The following is a 25591-nucleotide window of genomic DNA, read 5'->3' as shown; positions in this document are numbered from 1 at the left end:
AATTTATTTATTTTTAAAATTTTATTTATTTTTATTTTTAATTTTATTTATTTATTGTTTCTGGCTGCGTTGGGTCTTCACTGCTGCGCACAGGCTTTTCTCTGGTTGCAGTGAGCGGGGGCTACTCTTTGTTGCGGTACATGGCCTTCTCATTGTGGTGGCTTCTCTTGTTGCGGAGCACGGGCTCTAGGTGCACGGGCTTCAGTAGCTGTGGCTCGTGGGCTCTAGAGCGCAGGCTCAGTAGTTGTGGCACACGGGCTTAGCTGCTCCGCAGCATGCAGGATCTTCCCGGACCAGGGATGGAACCTGTGTCCACTGCACCGGCAGGCAGATCCTCAATCACTGCACCATGAGGGAAGCCCCAAATTTATTTATTTTATTTATTTATTTTTGGCTGCATTGGGTCTACATTGCTGCACATGGGCTTTCTCTAGGTGCAGCGAGCAGGGGCCACTCTTTGTTGTGGTGCACAGGCTTCTCATTGCAGTGGCTACTCTTTGTTGCCGAGCACAGGCTCTAGGTGCACAGGCTTCAGTAGTTGTAGCACACAGGCTTAGTTGCCCTGTGGCATGTGGGATCTTCCCGGACCAGGGATTAAACCCATGTCCCCTGCACTGGCAGCCGGATTCTTAACCGCTGCACCACCAGGGAAGTCCCACAATGGTTGCTCTTTTTTAGCCAGTACTTCTAGGTGTTTTGAAGACACTATTTTAGATTATCTAGGCTGACACACGGTCAGAAGTGGAATTCAAAACGGAAGGAAAATTTGTAGGAGGTTGATGTCAATTCATACTTAAAATATTAATAAGACAATTCCGTTAATTTTTTGAGAAAAAACAGGTTCTATGAATCTATATGATAAATTATACAATCATGTAACACAGACTACATGAACATATACTGAACCAGGGATTGGCCAACTTTCTGTAAATGTCCAGAGAGTAAATATTTTAGGTATTGCAGGCCAAATATGGTGTCTATAGCATATTTAACTTTTCTTTTTTCACAACCCTTTAAAAACATAAAAAGGATTCTAAGCTACCAGACAGTACAAAACCAGGCCATAGTTTGCAAATCCCTGTATTAAATACACATACAGAAGTGAATAGAGGCATTCTATTTTGGAAACCACTGTGTTGAATTGCTATCCACTCATACACATGAGAGGCTATCCTATCAAGCCTGAAAACCTGAATGATGACCCATAGCCTTCTGCCTGCTGCAGAAGAAGTCATCCTGTGAAGCTCACGACTGGGAGGCATCAAGGTCTTCAAGTTTAGACTCACATTTTCCACTATTAAAAACTTCAGGGCTTCCCTGGTGGCACAGTGGTTAAGAATTAGCCTGCGAGCTCTATTTACAATAGCCAGGACTTGGAAGCAACCTAAGTGTCCATCGACAGATGAATGGATAAAGAAGATGTGGCACATATATACAATGGAATATTACTCAGCCATAAAAAGAAATGAAATTGACTTATTTGTGGTGGGTGGATGGACGTAGAGTCTGTCATACAGAGTGAAGTAAGTCAGAAAGAGAAAAACATATACCGTATGCTAACACATATATATGGAATCTAAAAAAAAAAAAGGTTCTGAAGAACTTAGGTGCAGGACAGGAATAAAGATGCAGATGTAGAGAATGGACTTGAGGACACGGGGAGGGGGAAGGGTAAGCTGGGACGAAGTGAGAGAGTGGTATGGACTTATAAATACTACCAAATGTAAAATAGATAGCTAGTGGGAAGCAGCCATATAGCACAGGGAGATCAGCTCGGTGCTTTGTGACCACCTAGAGGGGTGGGATAGGGAGGGTGGGAGGGACACACAACAGGGAGGAGATATGGGGATATATGTATATGTATAGCTGATTTACTTTGTTATAGAGCAGAAACTAACACACAAATAAACAAACAAAAAGAATCTGCCTGCCAATGCAGGGGACATGGGTTCGAGCCCTGGTCCGGGAAGATCCCACGTGCCACGGAGCAACTAAGCCTGTGCACCACAACTACTGAGCCTGTAGTCTAGAACCCGCAAGCCACAACTACTGAAGCCCGCGAACCTAGAGTCCGTGCTCCGCAACAGGAGAAGCCACCACAATGAGAAGCCCGCGTGCTGCAACGAACAGTAGTCCCGCTCACCGCAACTAGAGGAAGCCTGTGCACAGCAACGAAGACCCAATGCAGCCAAAAATAAAATAAATAAATTAAGAAAATAAAAAATAAAAACTTCAGTACTGTCACCACTAGAGATGACATGATTCTCTTTGGCAAAGTTCTTCTGGCACTCCAGAATTGCCGCCTCGTCCAACCTGTTAGGACCACTACTTGTAAGATGCCGACTCTTCACACAACTGCCTGAGAAACTGTTCTTCCGGGTGGATAACTGAAATATCTCCCCCCAGCCTCTGTGTGCTTGGAAACTTCACCTTCTCAGTATCTAACTCTGACCAGATTCAGCCTTAGTCATTTACAACCATCGGGGTTTGCAGCTTCTAGGACAAGTGATTATGTGCTATTGTTTCCTCTGCTAAACAGGATGGGCCACCGGAATCGAAACATGCTGAGAGTTGTGTATGTTTGGTGATAGGCAGTCACTTTGCTAATTGTTGGAACATACCATTCCTCCTGGCTTTGACACAATCCTTAGGTCCTGAGACAATGCAGAGAGAACTTGGCCTTTGGAGGAGAGATTTTTGCTTTTTAAAGCTACTGTGAAATTGTGGAATACTTTCTTACTCAGTTTTAATCTACCAGCTGTTGATTTTAGCAGCTGCTGCCAACTGCTACCTTGTCTGGCCCCCTTGCCCTCGATGAACTGAGAAACAAACAACTTACCAACTGAACAAAATCCTTCCTAAGGTACAGAGAACAAGGTCAAGATTTCACAGACTGTACTGTCCTTTGATGCTATGTCAGTGGCCTAAGGGAAGAGGTTTTGTCATCCTGGTTCCAAATAATTCCACCTCTGTTCGTCTACCCTGCTCTAGGAGGCAGCACAGGAAAACAATTCATATGTGGTGTTTGCTATTAGGGTGGAAAATGATTTTAATAAGTCAGACTGTTGGGTTTTAAGCCAAGGGACCTAAGGAGAATTTCCCTTTTGGCAAATTAGAAAATGCGGAAAAGTGAATTATATAAGGTATTTTACTATTGCTTAAAATAGTTATTTGCTTATATGTATTTTTCATACTCATAAAGTGTTACATAGCCCTTTTGCATTTTTTTAGGGATATAATTTATCCCACCAAGAATTCAGACAAATTGTACAACATGAACGCAAAGAAAGGGGGAGTTGGAGTAAATACATCTATAGTGAAAGTATCTGAAGCAAACCGTAAGAAAATCTGAAAGGATAGTAATTGATGGAACTTCCTGATAGAAGGAGGAAGTAAGGCCAAAAAGACTCGGGGGAAAAATGTAGACTTCAGCATCCACACACCTTACTTGTTTCAAGCAAACTCCTCTAGACAAGTTTGAACAAGATTTGCAAGGGAATGAAGGGGATTTACAAGAGTGGGGCTTTCCCCAAAATGTTGCTATTTAGCTGGAAAGCTTACCGTAGCCAACCACAAAGTGTTCTCTGGAAAAATAGGTAAAAACTATGTTTTCTTCTATTTCTAAGAGAATATAATCTTCCCACTTATATAACAACTGTGAGTTCTGTTGCTGAGAGTAGAAAGAACTTTCAGATATTCCAACAATTCCTGGAATGCTAGCAATAAAGATTCTCCAGCAGATCCCTGATTTCTTCAATAATTACTTTCTCATCTGGAATCTACCTGTACTCCAAGTATGTCTGGGACACCCATGAAAAGGTAATCATCTAAAAGGAAAAGAGAGGGATTTCCCTGGTGGTCCAATGGTAAAGAAACCACCTTCCAATACAGGGGACATGGGTTCAATCCCTGGTCCGGGGAACTAAGATCCCACATGCCGTGGGGCAACTAAGCCCGTGCCACAACTACTGAGCTCATGCGTCTCAACAAGAGAGCCCGCATACTGCAAACTACAGAGCCCATGTGCTCTGGAGCCCACGCACCACAATTACAGAGCCCACACACCCTGGAACCCGCACACCACAACTAGAGAGAAGCCCGAGTGCCACAAGAAGAGCCCGCGCACCACAGTGAAAGATCCTGCTTGCCTCAATGAAGATCCTGTGTGCTGAAACTAAGATCTGACACAGCCAAAAACATAAAGAAAATAAAGAAATAAAAATAAATAAATATTAAAAGGGAAAGAGTACACTTGCCCAACTTCTTTTCATTTTCCTTCTCTCACCCTAGCATTGACCACACTGCGAGATACATAATAAGTGCTCAACAGATTACTATTGGGAATGAATAACTTCTAGTTGATTTTTTTTTTCCCTAACAGTGGAGCTACACAACTGCAAAATGGTATTGGATTTATAAAAGAAAATTCAAACAGCATGACAGCCTTTTCTTTAGTCCTATATGACAGTTGTCAACAGGGTTTTGAATGTATATGAACTAAGATGACACAGGCTAAACAGAACAAAGGGATCAGCTAAGCCTCATTTTGGAGTTGTTTCTTTTCTATGAAACTTCGTGTGACCCCAATCTCTCATAAAGAAATAACCCACCCTTCTTTTGTACTCTGACTCTACCCTGGTACTGTGACATCTGTTACAACATCTGTAATATTTATTGTTTTTAGATAACACATCTCCGTATGCTTAAGAAGGTCTAGTATATAGCAGGCACTCAATAAAGCCCATTAAATGAATTAAAGTTATAAATAAATCTGTGATTTTCTGCATAATTTCCACAGACTAAAAATGCTGAGTGCTTTATCTTCTTCTTTCTGAAAATGGTAGGTGCATACCTGTCCTCTTTATTGACTTGAGAATAATATGATCTCTGCCTGATTGCAGAATAGAAGGAGAAAGCCTCATTCAGATAGCTGGTCTCAGATGTGCGCAGGCTATGAGAAGAAAAAGAAACTCTTTACATTTGACAGGATCTCAATCTCTTCACCATGATAAATACTTGTTCCATTATTCCTCTCTTCCTCTACTCCAGGGGATGGGAATGACTATCCTAAATGTGAATCAGCAAAGTAATAATCATATCATCCTTAAAATGTATAAAAAGAATAGTAACGATAATAAAAAAAACACCTCCCCGCTGCTCCCAAGCCTTTTTTGATGGCAACCCAGAGTACACATTATTCTCATTCTTCAAAGGGCCTCTCCAAAGAGCCTTCCACTCAGTTAAATCTTCCCACCTGGGACCAGGTCTTTCATGACCTTCCCCAAATTCATACAGTAATTTGTCCTTTGGCTCATTTCTTTAGTTCTTTCTCAGAGGACTCAGAAATGGACTAATCCATATTAATCTTCATAGGATGCTGGTGAGTTGGATTTTCTGTTTAACATTTCTAGTTTGTTTTTTTAATCGGAGTATAGTTGACATACAATAACATTTGTAGTGTTACAAGGGATTTCTTAAGAAAATATTCTACCAGGGAAGGTGATTTTAATGATGGGAATCTGGGTGGCATGCCAAAAGACAGGGAAAGGAAGGAATTTTCTGGCCTATTAAACTACAAATGGTCCAAGCCTTTTTATGAAACACCTGGTATCACTTAATGATAATGAGATATTTAGATCCTAAAAGGAGCTGTCTTCTTTCCTTGACTCATGGGTGGGACTATATAGATGATATTGTTCTAAGGATATAAACTAAAGTATCTTTATTGACTTCATGTAGCCTTTTAGACATATATGAGGATGAGCTTTAAGGTATCCTCCTGAAAACCACTCCTTCAAACATACCAGTTATGATATGTCTCTGTACAGTATCAAGATTCAGGTGAAGCCATTAAGAACCATAAAATTCATTTAGTATTTATCTTTTATCTAAAACCAAGATCATACTCCTTTAAGTTTACAAATGAGTCTGACCAAACGAACTGTGTGGAAGGTGAGCCTCTGAAGCAAATAATGTCACTTTGATTATGGAAGGTCATTTAAAAATGCTGTCTTGATCAATATGATCTGAACTTTTAGGATTTCATTTGTAACTCCTCAGTTTTCCCTCCTACCAGGTATGTATCGATGCGTACTTCTGCATGCTGTGTTTAAATCAGGACAATGCTTTATGTTTTCCATTTGCAATTCACTTACTAATAATGGTAGTATAGCTGCCCAATCTTAGAAGCAATTTCCCCTATTTGCCACCGCTTCAAGCCATACCGATTATCCAAGACTTGTCTGTTTTACATAGGAAATAAGAAAATAGAAATGAGACTATAAATTTCAAAAATAACCAAATCTGTTAATTTAATAGGATAAAGTACCACCCAATTCATCATGAAATTTTGAATACATGAATTGAAATTCATGAATTTTCATGAGATTTTAACATAATCATTCAATTAAATTCAAAAAGCATTTATAAAATGTCTATTTAAAGTAAGTTGAAATATAAAAACAAACTTCTTTGAGCTACATGCATGAAAATTAGAAGCAACAACCCCCACCCCTGCCAAATAGCTTTGCCCAAAAAACAACATCTATTTTTAGAATGAAACCATGAATCTGCCTATCCATGTTAGAGTTAATCTGCACCATTTCAGATAATACTGTCTTTAAAAATCAAATAGTATTTACATTTGAAAACCTTAAATAAATAGGGAAAAATCAGTTTGCTTTCATTTGGGTCACAAAGATGAAATATATTAAGATACACGAAGAGATAAAAAGCACTGCGGTGGTATATATTAGTCAAAACTGTTACTAATAAAAAATGGACCCTCACTCTCCTTTAACTGTAAAAATCCTTTACCGGTGCTGCTGCTGGAACTTCCAGAGTTTGGTGTAAACATCAAAAGTTCTTCCAAAATAAGACTGCCACTGCTTCTGCCCATATTGTGGCAAATCTCTGTAATGACAAGTAAACATATATTAATTTTAAAACTCGTATGCTACTTGGAAATTGAGTCTTATGATGATACAAACTGGATGGATTTAAAGCACTTGCATTCAGGCTTTCCTTAAAAAAAAAAAAGTTACACTTTTTAGAGCAGAAATAGTTCTATTACGGGGATCCAGTACACATTCTTTCCTGTTCTCTCCTACGTCTGACAGCTTATTTGTAGGCTCCTCTGTAGATGCCTCTCCCATGAGGTTTCTAGCACTACCTCCCTTCTTTCTGGGTGCTCTTATTCATACTCACTTATATACTGATAACTTCCACATGTTTGTCTTCAGCTAAGAACTCAGCACTTGGAAAAACATTGCTTTAGGGAATAAATCTAGAAGTGGATGTGCAGGTGGTATTGTTGTTCTCAACTATTCTACCCCCGCCCTAAAAGTGAAACTATATATCCTTGTCCTTGGGCCTGGCCATTTAACTTGTTTTGGCCAATGAAATATAAGTTATCTACCACATGTCTGAGAAGAAGATTTAAGAGGTATTACATGGTTCAGCATTTTTACTTTTCCCTCCGACCTAAGAAGAAGATAGGGCTGCTCCTCAGCCTGGAACACAGAAGGCACATTTAATGGAGCCTCAGAACTGCAGACAACTTGTAGCTAACATGGGAGCCAGAAATAAATCTCTACTATAGTAAGGTACTAAAATTTTGGAGTTATTACAGCAGCCAGTACAGTTATTACAGGAAAAGCCAGTAAAGAAACCGGTACCAGGACTAGGTTATTGTCCTAAGAAATACATTATGTGACACTGGCATTGAGACTGAGTGTTAAGTAACTGTTACTGAAGGCTGTTATATAATACAGTGGCAAAACCGCATTTGCCTGCAATAACTTGGAAAGTAGATAATGTGACTAATGAACTTGTGGATTTATACAAATAAGCCAGGAAACAGTATGTTATTAAGCATATGTAACAAAATATAAGAAAGAGATGAACTCAAACAAGAACTAGCTGTGAGCAGGGCTGAAAAGGAAAAGAGGAAATCCACAAATTCCAGAACTTTCAAGATTGAAAAATACAACAATTTCTAACGCATAAATGTAAAAGACCCAATTGAGAAATGCTAGCTATAAGCAGCACCTAGACAGTCTCATCCCCAGGGCAAAACCTCTTCATTAAAGCCTGTGAAGAAATTTATGAAAGTGGCGCCAAGTACATTCTTTCAGGGGGACAAAATGGATCTGGGGAAAGAATCTAAGGATTTGCCTGTCTTGTAGAAGCCTGATAAGCTCAAGGTTACCTGTAAAAGAGTCTAGAAGAGAGGGGAGTGTCTCGAAATACTGTGGGCATGGCTATTGGTACGTGGAAGCTAACCTGAATCAAACAGAGTCAATGAAATCTTGAGAGCGTTGTACTCTCAAAAGCCATTTGTGTTATAAAGGAATAATAAATATTCATTGATTACAGCATGGTACACGTCCTACCTCACTCATGCAACTGTGGACAGCTAGTAGTGGATGGCTTGCCTTGAATGTTTAGCCTGGCTGGCGGCTAAGGTGTTGGGTCACATGTTTCTCATCACCTAACAGGCTAGCTTGGGTCCATTTACATGAGGTGGTTGCAAGGATCCCCAATAGCAGCAAAAGGGAGGGCAGCTCAGATATGCACTTTTCTTTTCAAGTCTTTCCGTCATGTTTGCACTGTCTCATCAGGCAAAACAATCTCATGGCCAAGCCCAGCGTCAGTGTGAGAGGGGGATGACTCATGGGCATGGATATGGGGAAGGGAATGACTTCTACAAACAATCTGTCACAGAGACCTTATATTTTTCTTTCTTTTTCAATTTCTTTTAAAATAAACAAACTAATTAATTAATTAATTAATTTTTAAATTTATAGCTGTGTTGGGTCTTCATTGCTGCACACGGGCTTTCTCTAGTTGCAGTGAGCTGGGGCTACTCTTTGTCACGGTGCACAGGTTTCTCATTGCAGTGGCTTCTCTTTGTTGCAGAGCATGGGCCCTAGGTGCACGGGCTCAGTAGTTGTGGCTTATGAGCTTAGTTGTTCCGCGGCATGTGGGATCTTCCCAGACCAGGGCTCGAACCCATGTTGCCTGCAGTGGTAGGTGGATTCTGAACATCTGCGCCACCACGGAAGTCCCTCTTTTTCAGTTTTGAAAATACGTCTCTTAGAAAACAAAAATACTATACAGTGTATAAAGCAAGAAATAAAAAACACCTTACTGCTTTTCCTTTCTAGCTCCCAGAAATAACCACCACTGAAAATGCATTTTCTCTCTATATTTAAATATACATCAGTTTATCTATTATTTTACATAAATGGGATCAAACTATATATAATATTCTGTAACATGCCTTTTTAGTTTAATAATATATCAGGTTTCTTTAATGCATATAGGATTACATCAATATTTACTGTGTAGTGTGTAGTATATAATGAACCAATTTACTTAACAAATCCCCTCCTGATGGACATTCATCTTGCTTCCAGTTTTTCCCTGTCATAAATGCTGCAATAAACATCTTCATACTAATAAACTTGAATAGTTATGTGATATGAGTAAAAGGCAAATTTCTGTAAGTGGAATTAATGAGTAAAAGAAGATTTGCATTTCTGTACCAGATGTTAAGACAATGAGTAAAAAAGCAAAAGGTTTTCCTACCCAAAATTTTCAGACACTACATTACAAGAATGAACTAGCAATTCCAGTTTTAAATCTATTTCCATTATCCTTACGATAAGTAGAAACTCATTTCAGATTATCGAATAGGTTAACTACAGACACTAATTTCCAAATTTATTGCAAGTTTTTATCCTTTTTATGTCTCCATGGATCTCTAGTGAGAGGTTGCATTAGGAAGAGCTAATCAGTTATTTTTATTTTTATTTTTTTAAGTTATTTCTGAGATATCCATTTTAAAATAATAACTAGAATTATGACTTACAACATTATACCAGAACATATAAGATTTTTAGGAATTTCATGTAATGTCTGAAACATTTATATTAACATATTTCCATACAAATAACCCAAAGAAAGTTTAGTACTAGTTTTGTTTTTTTTTAATTTTTAATTTTTATTTATTTTTTTATACAGCAGGTTCTTATTAGTCTCCAATTTTTTTTTTTTTTTTTTTTTTTTTTTTTTTTGCAGTACGCGAGCCTCTCACTGTTGTGGCCTCTCCCGTTGCGGAGCACAGGCTCCAGACGCGCAGGGTCAGAAGCCATGGCTCACAGGCCTAGCTGCTCCATGGCATGTGGGATCTTCCCGGACCAGGGCACGAACCCGTGTTCCCTGCATCAGCAGGCGGACTTTCAACCACTGTGCCACCAGGGAAGCCCTGCAGGAAGATTTTTAATCACAGTTTCAATTTCATTACTTGTGATTGGTCTGTTCATATTTTCTGTTTCTTCCTGGTTCAGTCTTGGAAGGTTATACCTTTCTAAGAATTTGTCCATTTCTTCCAGGTTGTCCATTTTATTGGCATAGAGTTGCTGGTAGTAGTCTCTTAGGATGCTTTGTATTTCTGCGGTGTCTGTTGTAACTTCTCCTTTTTCATTTCTAATTTTATTGATTTGAGTCCTTCCTTCTTTTTCTTGATGAGTCTTGCTAATGGTTTATCAATTTTGTTTATCTTCTCAAAGAACCAGCTTTTAGTTTTATTGATCTTTGCTATTGTTTTCTTTGTTTCTATGTCATTTATTTCTGCTCTGATCTTTATTTCTTTCCTTCTGCTAACTTTGGGTTTTGTTTGTTCTTCTTTCTCTAGTTCCTTTAGGTGTAAGGTTAGATTGTTTATTTCAGATTTTTCTTGTTTCTTGAGGTAGGCTTGTATAGCTATAAACTTGCCTCTTAGAACTGCTTTTGCTGCATCCCACAGGTTTTGGATCATCGTGTTTTCATTGTCATTTGTCTCTAGGTATTTTTTGATTTCCTCTTTGATTTCTTCAGTGATCTCTTGGTTATATAGTAACGTATTGTTTAGCTTCCATGTGTTTGTGGTTTTTACATTTTTTTCCCTGTAATTCATTTCTAATCTCATAGCGTTGTAGTCAGAAAAGATGCTTGATATGATTTCAATTTTCTTAAATTTACTGAGGCTTGATTTGTGACCCAAGATGTGATCTATCCTGGAGAATGTTCCGTGCGCACTTGAGAAGAAGGTGTAATCTGCTGTTTTTGGATGGAATGTCCTATAAATATCAATTAAATCTATCTGGTCTATTGTGTCTTTTAAAGTTTCTGTTTCCTTATTTATTTTCCTTTTGGATGATCTGTCCATTGGTGTAAGTGAGGTGTTAAAGTCCCCCACTATTATTGTGTTACTGTCGATTTCCTCTTTTATAGCTGTTAGCAGTTGCCTTATGTACTGAGGTGCTCCTATGTTGGGTGCATATATATTTATAATTGTTATATCTTCTTCTTGGATTGATCCCTTGATCATTATGTAGTGTCCTTCTTTGTCTCTTGTAACATTCTTTATTTTAAAGTGTATTTTATCTGATATGAGTATTGCTACTCCAGATTTCTTTTTATTGCCATTTGCACGGAATATCTTTTTCCATCCCCTCGCTTTCAGTCTGTATGTGTCCCTAGGTCTGAAGTGGGTGTCTTGTAGACAGCATATAGATGGGTCTTGTTTTTGTATCCATTCAGCAAGCCCATGTCTTTTGGTTGGAGTATTTAATCCATTCATGTTTAAGGTAATCATCGATATGTATGTTCCTATGACCATTTTCTTAATTGTTTTGGGTTTTTTTTTGGGGGGGGTGTTTTTTTAGTAGGTCCTTTTCTTGTCTTGTGTTTCCCACTTAGAGAAGTTCCTTTAGCATTTGTTGTAGAGCTGGTTTGGTGGTGCTGAATTCTCTTGGCTTTTGCTTGTCTGTAAAGCTTTTGATTTCTCCATCGAATCTGAATGAGATCCTTGTCAGGTAGAGTAATCTTGGTTGTAGGTTCTTCCCTTCATCATTTTAAGTATATCATGCCACTCCCTTCTGGCTTATAGAGTTTCTGCTGAGAAACCAGCTGTCAACCTTAAGGGAGTTCCCTTGTATGTTATTTGTCATTTTTCCCTTGGTGCTTTCAATAATTTTTGTCTTTAATTTTTGCCAATTTGATTACTATGTGTCTCGGCATGTTTCTCCTTGGGTTTATCCCGAATGGGACTCACTGCGCTTCCTGGACTTGGGTGGCTACTTCCTTTCCCATGTTTGGGAAGTTTTCGACTATAATCTCTTCCAATATTTTTTCGGGTCCTTTTTCTCTCTCTTCTCCTTCTGGGACCCCTATAATGAGAATGTGTTTGCGTTTAATATTGTCCCAGAGGTCTCTTAGGCTGTCTTCATTTCTTTTCATTCTTGTTTCTTTATTCTGTTCCACAGCAGTGAATTCCAGCAGTGAATTCCATTCTGTCTTCCAGGTCACTTATCTGTTCTTCTGCCTCAGTTATTCTGCTATTGATTCCTTCTAGTGTAGTTTTCATTTCAGTTATTGTATTGTTCATCTCTGTTTATTTGTCCTTTAATTCTTCTAGGTCTTTGTTAAACATTTCTTGCATCTTCTTGATCTTTGCCTCCATTCTTTTTCTGAGGTCCTGGATCATCTTCACTATCATTATTCTGAATTCTTTTTCTGGAAAGTTGCCTACCTCCACTTCATTTAGTTGTTTTTCTGGGGTTTTATCTTGTTCCTTCATCTGGTACATAGCCCTCTGCCTTTTCATCTTGTCCATCTTTCTGTGAATGTGGTTTCTGTTCCACAGGCTGCAGGACTGTAGTTCTTCTTGCTTCTCTAATCAGTTATTTTTATTTATTTATTTATTTTTTTTTTTGCTGTACGCGGGCCTCCCACCGCTGTGGCCTCTCCCGTTGCGGAGCACAGGCTCCGGACACACAGGCTCCGCGGCCATGGCTCGCGGGCCCAGCCGCTCCGCGGCATGTGGGATCTTCCGGGATCGGGGCACGAACCCGTGTCCCCTGCATCGGCAGGCGGACTCTCAACCACTGCGCCACCATGGAAGCCCTAATCAGTTATTTTTATTTTTATTTTTTTTTTTTTTTTTTTGCGGTATGCGGGCCTCTCACTGTTGTGGCCTCCCCCGCTGCGGAGCACAGGCTCCGGACGCGCAGGCTCTGGACGCGCAGGCTCAGCGGCCATGGCTCACGGGCCCAGCCGCTCCGCGGCATATGGGATCCTCCCAGACCGGGGCACGAACCCGTATCCCCTGCATCGGCAGGCGGACTCTCAACCACTGCGCCACCATGGAAGCCCTAATCAGTTATTTTTAAATTGAAGTTGCTGTTAGAATCTTTAAGACTCTTACCAAGTGGCTACTGCTAGGAAGACAGTATTTTATATAAAAGCATTAGGCAGCAACATCAACTTCATGAGAACTGATAACCCTTGAGTGCTTCTTTAAAGATACTATGTAAAGCCTCTCTGCAAATTTTCAAGTAAGCATTTGCCTACAAGTTCCTTTGCATTTCCCAAACTGACAAATTTAATAAACCTCAGTAATATATCTTGTCAAGGGAGAAAACAGAATTAGAACTCAGTATTTTATTTCATGACTATATAATTTCAGGTGTTCAGTGGAAAGGGCTTTAGAGGAAGGGACTTTTCTATGAGGGCTAAAAGCACATAAAACGTGGTCGGCCTAAAAGGGTTAGAACAAGGCTCCAAACGTAAGTTGTAATATACAAGTATTTTCTGATTTATAGCTATGAACAATGTTGACTAAATTCTATACAATTTTTGTTAAAAGAATTTAGAGCATCTACCATTCCAGTCTGAAGACTCAGCTATAAAGACAGCAATGTCTTTTTCAAAACAGTGTTTAAGTTTTTTTTAAAAAAAAACTTCCTAAAGGGTAAGTCCCATGATCACCCTTTTTCTAGTGAAACATATCATAGAAGCTATTATACTCTAATATGATTAGAGTCCAAAATTAACTAAGGTACTTTATAAAGAGTTTTAGATAAATTCCTCTACTATTCAGAGCTTGACTCTGGTTTTAAACTCTGAATATACCATTTGGTCATTATTACTGTCGGTGGAGATGGGAAATTAATGGTCCATGGAATTAAATTAAATGGGGCTGTGTGAATTATCCCACAAGCTAAATGACCTTCTATTTCACATTTTGCAAAGGCACCTTTGTTATAAATTGGCTGCTCATATTCTTTTGCCAAGTTTTCAGAGGAAATCGAAAGCGCGACGCTAATCTCACTGTGTTTTAAAATCCTCAATTCTTATCAGTGAAAGTTGGGAGACTATTAGTGGAAATGATTAAACCTACTTCTCAGAGATGTTTCAAATGTAAAGTTGAGATGGCACTTACCAAGTTTCTTCCAAGTTTCCATAAATCAACCACCTTTACTAAAATGAATTAGCTAAGATCACTGATGCCTACCAACATCTAAAATCCAAGTCCAATAGCCACTTTCCAGTCCTTATATCAGTTCTCCCTATGACATTGACATGGCTCATCACTTCCTCACCATGTTGTAACTCTCTCTTCTTTCTGTTCTAACAGTCTCTTTCATTGGCTTCTCTTTCCTTAGTCTGGTCCTAAAATGCATGGCTTCCCCAGCATAGGTATGTGTAATACACATAAACACACACACACAGACACCCACAGACACACACACACACACACACACTAAAATGAGGATCAGAGAGCTTAAATGATTTGCCTGGGAACTCATGGCTGGTAAACTGTTGAGTTATGACTGAAATTCATAACCCCTTTGCGCCTGTAATCTAATACTCTCTCCTTTCTACCACAGGGAAAAACAACCTAGATTTTGATTCTACATTAGTAAAGTCCTTCTCTGGGAGCTCACTCTTAGAATGCTGTTGACAACAACATTGTGACTTGTTTTGATAACAAGTCAAAAACTCTGAGTTGTGTCCTAATAAGCAGAAGATTAGGGCACACAGAGAGACACCTGGGATGCACATGCTCAAAGAGACGACCATGTGAGGACAGAGCAAGAAAATGGCCATTTGCAAGCCAAGGAGAGAGGCTTTAGCAGGAACCAACCCTGCCGACATGTTGACCTTGGACTTCCAGCCTCCAGAACTGTGAGAGAATAAACTTCTGTTGTTTAAGCCACCCAGAGTGTGGTATTTTGTTATGATAGCCTCAGAAAACTAAAATAGTAAGCGATAAAGTAGCCTTCAAATCCCAAAATACAAACGGGTGGGAATAAATCACCAACAGCCAAAAGACCTGCACGCTATCAGTATCTGTGCAGGAAGAGAGAGAAGAAACAATGGGGACAGAAGATGGACTATGAAGAAGAGAACCTCCCAAAACAGCCAGTATGTATCCACTGGAAAGCACAGTGGACCATTTTGAGAACAGAAATGAAAGGTGGAGGAATTCTGCCTGAGCCAATAGCCACATGTGGCTAATGAGTACTTGAAATGTGTCTAATTAGAATTGAAATGTGTGAAAGTGTAAAATATTCAGTGTACTTCAAAAACTCAGTATGAAAAAAAAGAATGTAAAAGATCTCAATACTTTTTCTATATTGATTACATGCTGAAAGAAAATATTTTAGATATATTGGATCAAATAAAATATACTGTTAAAATTAATTTCACTTTTTTCTTTTTACGTTTTTAAAACCTGGCTACTAGAAAAATTTTAAATCACATTTGTGGCTCACATTAAATTTCTGTCAGTCAATGCTTCTCTAGATCACGTGATTATGACACCTACTGCACCCTGGTGGCAGCCCACCTCAACTGCAAGTGCAACTATTTTGGGTAGCAAACCATATAAAATGAAAGCAGGCATCACAAGCTTGTACAGGTAGTTTAGAGTATTACCTCTGAAATAACATATACTTTATTATTACCTCTTCGCAGACCTTTGCCTCTAGGAAAGTACTAATTTGTTGAAGAAGGAAGAGAAATGAGAAAAAAAGAGGGACGAGAGAAGTAAGAGAGAGCGCAAGAGGGGGTGGGGGGAGAAAGGGGACAGTGGAAAAAAACTGTTAATTTCTCAGTTATCCTTTCCTATATAGGAACCAGGGCATCCTAAAAATAGGCTGTTGAAGAAAGCATAGTAGAGGATTTCTTCTTTACTTTGAAATATAAGGAGCATGTTTAATCAAAATTTCTGCCATTACTTTTATTTAAGATCAATACACTTCACTTTGGTGCACTTCTTTGCATATTTGTTTCTTTATTGCCTCCAACATTTATTTTGGCTTTGAGTATTTGCTCCTCTGGAGTCAATAATTAGTGATTTGCAGGCCTCTGCTGTTTCAAAAGTCATGGATATCACTGGTAGGCACAGGTGCATATCTCAAATACATGTCTCAAGATGCTGCCTTAAATAATCTCATCAAGTATTCCATTCTGCTTCGACAGTCTTAGTCACCATGGTAACTAGAACCCTGCAAGCACTTAGGCTTTTGATGGTTTTCTGACATTATTGAAAGCTATTTCTAACATCATTCTCACTTCATTACTACTGTAACTACATATGCAAGAGCTATTATAAGCAATACGCCATTCATCTTATCTATTTCTCACTCTCTGGACTATGTTTTCTTACACAGTGAGTGGATAGAAGAGATTATTTATTATGCACATATTATAAGGAGGTATTTTCAGTCAAGTTGTAGTGATGTGCGTGAACCTAGAGTCTGTCATACAGAGTGAAGGAAGTCAGAAAGAGAAACACAAACATCGTAAATTAACTCATATATACGGAATCTAGAAAAATGGTACTGATGAACCTATTTGCAGGGCAGGAAAAGAGACACAGATGTAGAGAACGGACTTGTGGACATGGCGGGGAAGGGGAGGGTGGGATGAATTGAGTAAGTAGCATTGACATATATACACTACCATGTGTAAAACAGACAGCTAGTGGGAAGCTGCTGTATAGCACAGGGAGCTCAGCTCGGTGCTCTGTGATGACCTAGAGGGCTGGGATGGGGGGTGGGGGTGGGAGGGAGGTTCAAGAGAGAGGGGATATATGTATACATGTAGCTGATACACTTCGTTGTACAGCAGAAACTAACACAACATTGTAAAGCAATAATACTCCAATAAATAAATAAAGTTGGTCTAATAGATCTATATCAAGCCCTGCTGCCTGATATCAGAAAATGCACTTTTTTTACTTACTGTTGAATATTTACATATTTGGCTGTATATTGGGCCACTACAAAAATCTCACTCATTTAAAAAAATATTTAAAAAAAGATATTCATGGCTGGGAAAATGAAAAGGCTCTGACAACTTGGATGACAACTTACTACATATAAGGCGAAAAGATACACCTTCAAGAGTAAAGAGAATATGATAGAATAAATGTCTTATTAAACTAAAAAAAAAAAAAAGAGTAAAGAGAAAGTTTATTGTACCCAAATAAGGCATTACGTATATAGAAACTCTAGCCTTTCATGCACTGAAACATACTTTTTCACTCTGCTCATAAACAGTTAAAAAGCCCAAGTGAGGGAATACAAGGGGGTTGCTGCTGTGCTGTATGTTCTCTTTCTTTGTCCAAGTACAAGGCCCATGGATATGTTCAGTTTGCAAAAAATACACTTATAATACGTGTACTTTTCTGCAAGCATATTAACATTGCAATAATAAGTTTAATAACCAGCTTGTGAACTCAAGAAAGAAAGAGAAAACACAAAGGAAAGCTTGCCAAAAGATAAGCACCAACAGTGAAGGGAAGGCTGGGAATCACAGGCCCCATGTTAAAAGCTGATTCTGGGACTTGCCTGGTGGCGCAGTGGTTAAGAATCTGCCTGCCAATGGAGGGGACACAGGTTCGAGCCCTGTCCTGGGAAGATCTCACATGACGCGGAGCAACTAAGCCCTTGTGCCACAACTACTGAATCCCACGTGCCTACAGCCCGTGCTGCACAACAAGAGAAGCCACCGCAATGAGAAGTCCGCACACCACAACGAAGAGTAGCCCCAGCTCGTCACAACTAGAGAAAGCCACGCACAGCAACGAAGACCCAATGCAGCCATAAATAAATAAATTTATTAAAAAAAAAAAAAAAAGCTGATGCTATCCCACCTGGACTCCCACTTCCACCCCTTTCCCAGAAGTTCCAAAACTGGTCCAGAGCCACTCCCAATATGTTTCTCTTTCTCTATAAGCACTGTGATTCTGTTTTCTATTCAGACCAACACAAAAATGGGGGGTTGGGAGGGAGACAACCAAAAAAACTATTCTTTTAATTATTCCCAAGGAATCTTTTCTATTTCAAAAGAAATGTGCAAAAACTACATCAACGCTTGAAAGCAGAGATGTGTTTAATTTCCATAACTCAAAGAGGTTCTTCGGAGAAAAGTGTGGGCAAGAATGCCACACATCCCTCCAACCCACCACCAGGGGCAACTAACAGACCTACAGATCTTCTGATCGCTTTCCAATCGAGGTCTAACAATGAACAAAACACTTTCATTTATATAAACAAGCACAGAAAATACACACACTCACATGCACCAGACACCATGAGAATATCAGCCCCCCAGAAGAAAGAGACCAAACTGAGCACTAAGAGCAAAGAGTCCCCACTAAGAGTTAATATGGCTTATAGAACATAAATTTAACAGAGAACTTCTGATAAAACAAGATCATGTAAAAAATACTATTTTCACAATTTGCTTTTTTTTAATTTAACCACATACTGTGGGCAACTTTTCATTTATATCTCCACCAACATCTTTTTAATAGTTCTATATTATTCTGTGGGTGTGTGTGAAATGAATTTTCTTTAAAAATGAAAAGAAAGGGGCTTCCCTGGTGGCGCAGTGGTTGAGAGTCCGCCTGCCGATGCAGGGGACATGGGTTTGTGCCCCAATCCGGGAAGATCCCACATGCCGTGGAGCAGCTGGGCCCATGAGCCATGGCCACTGAGCCTGCGCGTTCGGAGCCTGTGCTCCGCAACGGGAGAGGCCACAACAGTGAGAGGCCCGCGTACCGCAAAAAAAAGAGAAAAAGAAAAAAAAAAGAAAAGAAAAGAAAGGGGCTTCCCTGGTGGCACAGTGGTTAAGAATCCGCCTGCCAATGCAGGGGACACGGGTTCGAGCCCTGGTCCGGGAAGATCCCACATGCAACGGAACAACTAAGCCCGTGCGCCACAACTACTGAGCCCGTGAGCCACAATTACTGAGCCGGTGCACCTAGAGACCATGCTCTGCAACAAGAGAAGCCACCGCAATGAGAAGCCCGTGCAGTGCAATGAAGAGTAGCTTGCCGCAACTAGAGAAAGCATGCATGCAGTAATGAAGGCCCAACACAGATAAAAATAAATAAAATACATTTTCTTAAAAATGAAAAGGAAAAGAGTCAAAGTACTAATCTCTCAGTAAACTACAGACTTGCATTGGCACTAGCCACATCTGCTCAAACAAAAACCCAAAAGCATATAGAGAAGATATATACTTTACTCACCATAAATCTAGTTTTTGTAGAAATAATTAAGGCTTGTTTAAAATGAAGGGGACCTGGGACTTCCCTGGTGGTGCAGTGGTTAAGACTCCACACTCCCAATGCAGGGGGCCCGGATTCGATCCCTGGTCAGGGAACTAGATCCCACATGAATGCCACAACTAAGAGTTCACAGGCCACAACTAAGGAGCCCACGTGCCACAACTACGAAGGCAGCGAGCTTCAACTAAGGAGCCTGCCTGCCGCAACTAAGACCTGGTGCAACCAAATAAATAAATATTTAAAAAATAAAAATAAAAAAATAAAATGAAGGAGACCCTTCACACAAAACACTGAAAATAAATCCCTGGTGGATTTGCTTACCCACTTTTCTAGGTCAGAATGAAATCATGAAACGATCACCACAATAAGTCACAATAATAACATCCATCACCATACGTAGATAACAAATTATTTTTTCTTGTGATGAGAACTTTTAAGATCAACTTTTTAGCAACTTCCAAATATACAATACAGTATTATTAACTATAGTCACCACACTGTACATTATATCCCTATTACATATTTATGCTATAGCTGTAAGTTTGCACTTTTTAACCCCCTTCACCCATTGCATCCCAGCCCCCCTCTTCTGCCGCTGGCAATCACCAATCTGTCCTCTGTACCCATGAGCTCGGTTGTTTCTTTTGTCTTTTGCTTTGGTTTTTGTTATTTTTAGATTCTACATAAAGTGAGATTATATGGTATTTGTCTTTCTTTGCGCGACTTATTTCATTTCAGCATAATACCCTCAAGGTCTATCCAGGTTGTAAATTCCAAGATTTCCTTCATTTTTAATGGTTGAAGAATATTCATATATATATATATATATATATATATATATATATATATATATATATATATATATTCCACAATTTCTTTATCCATTCATCCACCAGTGGACACTTACATTGCTTCCATATCTTGGCTACTGTAAATAATGCTTCAGTGAATATGGGGGTGTATATATCTTTTCAAGTTAGTGTTTTCATTTTCTTCGCATAAATGCCCAGAAATAGAATTGCTGGATCCTGTGGTAGTTTTAACATTTTAAGAACCTCCATACGGTCTTCTATGGTGGCTGCACCAATGTACATTCCCTCCAACAGTGCACAAGGGCTCCCTTTTCTTCACATCCTTACCAACACGTGGTATTTCTTTGTCTCTTTGATAACAGCCATTCTGACAGGTGTGAGGTGATATCTCATTGTGCTTTGATTTGCATTTTCCTGATGATTAACAATGTTGGGCACATTTTCATGTACCTGTTGACCATCTGTACATCTTCTTTGGAAAAATAACCAGTCAGATCTTCTGACCATTTTCTAATCAGATTGTTTGTTTTTTTGATTTTGAGTTGTAGGAAAAGGATTAATTCCTGAACCCAATATAGTTTTAACTACTCAAGAACTAAACTGAAATAGGTATCCTAAGCATTATAATAAACTTCTCTGACAATGAATAAACAGTCCTAAAGATTAGATCTCACACAATTTTTCCATGTATTAGGGCTTCCTACTATTTCCACAGACACAATTTTACTCTGCCGTTATTCTAAAAGTAAATAAAACCTTTGTTATAGTTAAAATGGCACTTTAAAAGAATCAAAATGAGGGCATTCCCTGGCAGTCCAGTGGTTAGGACTTGGCGCTTTCAGTGCCATAGGCCCAGATTCAAGCCTTGGTTGGGGAACTAAGATCCCACCAGCCGCACGGTGTGGCCAAAAAAAAAAAATCAAAATGAGAACAGTTTTGAGCTGGTAAAATATATTTACACAACCAAAACATTGAAAAAGAAGGTGAAGTTCACCTTCATTTTTAGGTAACACGTATTTTTGGTATGTGGCCAAAGGATAGAGATGTACCTGAAAGTGATTTATACACTGTGGAGTGCTATGTGGAAGTGCGTTCTGTCATTGTTACTGTTTCAGCAGTCAGAGAGTGATTTGAGTCCAGCAGAGAGTCTCCAACAGAAGACTACTTGAACTTTATGATTCATTTATGATTCAGAATCAGATCCGGAAAAATAACCCTTTTTAAGAAGAGAAATGCCACTGCTAAATTCAATATGCTTCTCAGACATACTGAATAAAGAATTTCCATTCACAAACACATCAAAATTTCTAGTGTCTGTCTTACTTGAATATACAGATAGAACAGCTAGTAAACTTTGGATCAAATACATAATATCTAGTTTTTTAAAAAGCAGTATAGCGAAAACCACTGATATGAAATGACAAGGTGAAACGTGTTGGGCATATGGTGGACAAACTGAATACATTTTCTAAAAATGCTGAGAAAAAGAATAGAGATGAAAATCAAAACAGAGTAGATGATTAATAGAGGCTTTAGATTGCAAACTCAATCTAAGCATTACAGGTATGAACAAGAAAGGAGAAACAGGGAACAAGCAAGAAGAAAGAAAAAATGAATTAATCAATTGAAAAAAAATATGTTTTCTGATAAAGAAATGCTTAAGATCTCATACCATACACAAAAGTTAACACAAAATGGGGCTTCCCTGGTGGCGCAGTGGTTAAGAATCCACCTGCCAAGGCAGGGAACATGGGTTCGAGCCCTGCTCTGGGAAGATCCCACATGCCGTGGAGTAACGAACCCCATGTGCCACAACTACTGAGCCTGCACTCTAGAGCCCATGAGCCACAACTACTGAGCACGCACGCCACAACTACTGAAGCCCGCGCACCTAGAGCCCGTGCTCCACAACAAGAGAAGCCACCACAATGAGAAGCCTGCACACCGCAATGAAGAGTAGCCCCTGCTCACAGCAACCAGATAAAGCCCGCGTGCAGCAATGAAGACCCAACGCAGCCAAAAATAAAAATAAAATAAAATAAAAATCATAAAAAACTTATAAAAAAGTTAACACAAAATGGTTCACAGACCTAAATGTAAGAGCTAAAACCACAAGACTCTTAGAAGGAAACATCATCCGAGTAAATCTCAGTGACCGCAGGTTAGGCGATCATTTCTTAGATATGACACCAAAAATACAAGTGATGAAAGAGAATGACGAGTTGGACTTTATTAAAATTAAAAGTATTTGTGCTTCAAGGGACACCATCAAGAAAGTGATGAGACAACTCATAGAACGGGAAAATATATATCTGCAAATCATTACATCTTACAAGGAACTTGTATCCAGAATATACAGAAAATGACTACAACTTTAAAACTAAAAGATAAATAAACCTATCTGAAAATGATCAAAGGACTGGAATAAATATTTTCTCCAAAAAAAAGACATAAAAATGGCCAATAGGGCCTCCCTGGTGGCGCAGTGGTTGAGAGTCCGCCTGCCGATGCAGGGGATACGGGTTCGTGCCCCGGTCTGGGAGGATCCCATATGCCGCGGAGCAGCTGGGCCTGTGAGCCATGGCTGCTGAGCCTGTGCATCCGGAGCCTGTGCTCTGCAACGGGAGAGGCCACAACAGTGAGAGGCCCGCGTACCATAAAAAAAAAAAAAAGGCCAATAAGTACATGAAAAGATGCTCAACATCATTAGTCATTAGGGAAATGCAAATCAAAACCATAATGAGATACAACTTCACACACACTAGGATGGCATCAAAAAGACAGACAATAACAAGTGTTGGTGAGGATGTGGAGAAATTGGAACCCTCATACATTGCTGGTGGTACAGTCTCCTGGAAAAACAGTCTAGAAGTTCCTCAAAATGTTAAACTTAGAATAAGTACCATATGAGCCAGCAATTTCACTCCTAGGTATACATTCAAGAGAACTGGAAACACAAGGAACTTGTTCACAAGGTTTTGGCTGAAACCCAACTCAGCCAAAAATAAAATAAATAAATTTATTTATTTATTTATTTACTAAAAAAAAAAAAAAGACTTCAAACCAGGGTGTACTGGGGTCGTTTTCTGAATTATAATAGTGAAAGAAAAGAATTCTTTAAAAAGATGCATTTAATCTATAAAGCAAAAGAAACCAAAATGATCTCAAAGATCTCTTCTGTAGCACAAAATAGGAAACAGCAGAGTGTGGGAGTTAAGAACGTTGTCTTTGGAATCCTTCATTTAACAGATGTTTGTGAAGCACCTGTGACGTGCAAGACCCTGGCTTAGATAGCAGAGAAACAGTGACACATAGGGTCCTACTCCTAGGGATATTTCATTCTAATGTAGGAAGACATCATAAGCAAATAAGATCACTTGAGGTAGTGATGAGTTTTATGAAGAAAATTAAATGAATATAGAGATGAGAAAGTGATTGAAAGTTTAGCTTTAAATACAGTGGTCATGGAGGACTCATTTGATGACCCTGTATTATCTTTATAATTGTAAATTTTTAAAAAGATATATATATATATTTTTTATTGTGAAGACATATTTACTCTCATGCAGTTATTTAATAACCGATGTGAGTTAAAAGCTCCTTCAGTATCTCCAAGGTGAGCAGAAAGGTGCATTACCCAGTGCAGGTTACCCTCCTCACTTAAGGGCATTCTTCTCTGGGGAGGTGGGAATGAAAATGGGCATAGCATTTTAGTTGCTCAACATTATTTACTGTTTACGAAGCCAGGTAAATTACATATAAGTAGACTCCAAACATTCTACTAACACCACAACTAAGCAGCAGAGTAACAAAATGATTAAACCTTAAGCAACTATAGTAGAGTCAAAAAATCTACAGGCAAGATTCAAAAAACTTATAAAGCAGAAGGGCAATAAACTTCTGATAGGCAGTAAACTTAACTCACAGAACTTTCTTATCCTTCCTTATTCTCTCAGCTGTATGTAACTCCATGAAGTAGGCTTTGTAAATGTGTTCCAACTCCTCCCAGTCAGAGGCTTTGCCTTATTCCTAACATTGCATTTTAGAGACTTATTATTTTGATAGATTGGACTTTAAAAAAATTTTTTTAAAGAAGTGTCTTGGAGTATAGTTGATTAAAGATATAATCTTTAGGGACTTCCCTGGTGGTGCAGTGGTTAAGACTCTGTGCTCCCAGTGCAGGGGGCTGGGGGTTCAATCCCTGGTCAGGGTACTAGATCCCACATGCATGCTATAACTAAGAGTTCACATGCCACAACTAAGGAGCCTGCATGCCACATCTAAGGAGCCAGTGAGCGGCAAATAAGGAGCCCACGAGCCAAAACTAAGGAGCCCGCCTGCTGCAACTAAGACCCAGAGCAACCAGATAAATAAATAAATAAATAAATAAATAAATAAATAAATTCAAAAAGATACATTCTTTAAAAAGAATTTTTTAAATTAATTAATTTATTTATTATTTTTGGTTGCATTGGATCTTCATTGCTGCGTGCAGGCTTTCTCTAGTTGTAGCAAGCGGGGGCTACTCTTTGTTGCGGTGCATGGGCTTCTCATTGCGGTGGTTTCTCTTGTTGTGGAGCACGAGCTCTAGGTGCGTGGGCTTCAGTAGTTGTGGCATGTGGGCTCAGTAGTTGTGGCTCACGGGCTCTAGAGCACAGGCTCAGTAGTTGTGGTGCACGGGCTTAGTTGCTCCACGGCATGTGGGATCTTCCCAGACCAGGGCTCGAACCCATGTATCCTGAACTGGCAGGTGGATTCTTAACCACTGCGCCACCAGGGAAACCCAAAAAGATATATTCTTTAAAATAAACTCTGTCAGTACAATTCCGATCCTAGGGATGTAGAATAAAATTATACAATATGTGAAAAGAAGATTGCATTTTTACCCAGAAATAAACTGCAAATTAAAAATAACTCACTGGGCTTCCCTGGTGGCGCAGTGGTTGGGAATCCGCCTGCCGATGCAGGGGACACGGGTTCGAGCCCTGGTCTGGGAAGATCCCACATGCCGCGGAGAAACTAGGCCCGTGAGCCACAACTACTGAGCCTGTGCGTCTGGAGCCTGTGCTCCAGAACGGGAGAGGCCACGACAGTAAGAGGCCCGTGCACCGCGATGAAGAGTGGCCCCCGCTCACCGCAACTGGAGAAAGCCCTCGCACAGAAACGAAGACCCAACACAGCAAAAATAAATAAATAAATAAATAAAAATAGTTTATCAGAAAAAAAAAAAAACTCACTAAACACGACACTGTAAACAACTATACTTCAATAATTAATTAATTAAAATAAAAATAACTCACAATCTTTACAATTATTCACTCCTATATAAAGTTTCCCCCAAAAACCTATTTATCCTTAGTATTTT

At 39.3% G+C, this 25591-nt stretch overlaps 1 protein-coding gene across 3 annotated transcripts in view; it reads right to left on the bottom strand.

Annotated features, from left to right (window-relative positions):
- SCAI (suppressor of cancer cell invasion) overlaps window positions 1-25591 on the bottom strand; it is a 114616-nt gene that overhangs the window by 34650 nt on the left and 54375 nt on the right. For all 3 annotated transcript variants that reach the window (XM_060101246.1, XM_060101247.1, XM_060101249.1), the window contains 3 exons: window positions 6817-6912; window positions 6156-6242; window positions 4853-4951 (listed from right to left, as the gene is read on the bottom strand). In XM_060101246.1, the coding sequence (XP_059957229.1) occupies window positions 4853-4951; window positions 6156-6242; window positions 6817-6912 (282 nt within the window). The remainder of the gene's footprint in view (window positions 1-4852; window positions 4952-6155; window positions 6243-6816; window positions 6913-25591) is intronic.

Source organism: Mesoplodon densirostris, chromosome 6 (genome assembly GCF_025265405.1).
Source record: "Mesoplodon densirostris isolate mMesDen1 chromosome 6, mMesDen1 primary haplotype, whole genome shotgun sequence".
Lineage (NCBI taxonomy): Eukaryota > Metazoa > Chordata > Mammalia > Artiodactyla > Ziphiidae > Mesoplodon > Mesoplodon densirostris.
Note: the sequence above shows the minus strand (reverse complement) of the source record. Positions and strands in the feature narration are given on the sequence as shown.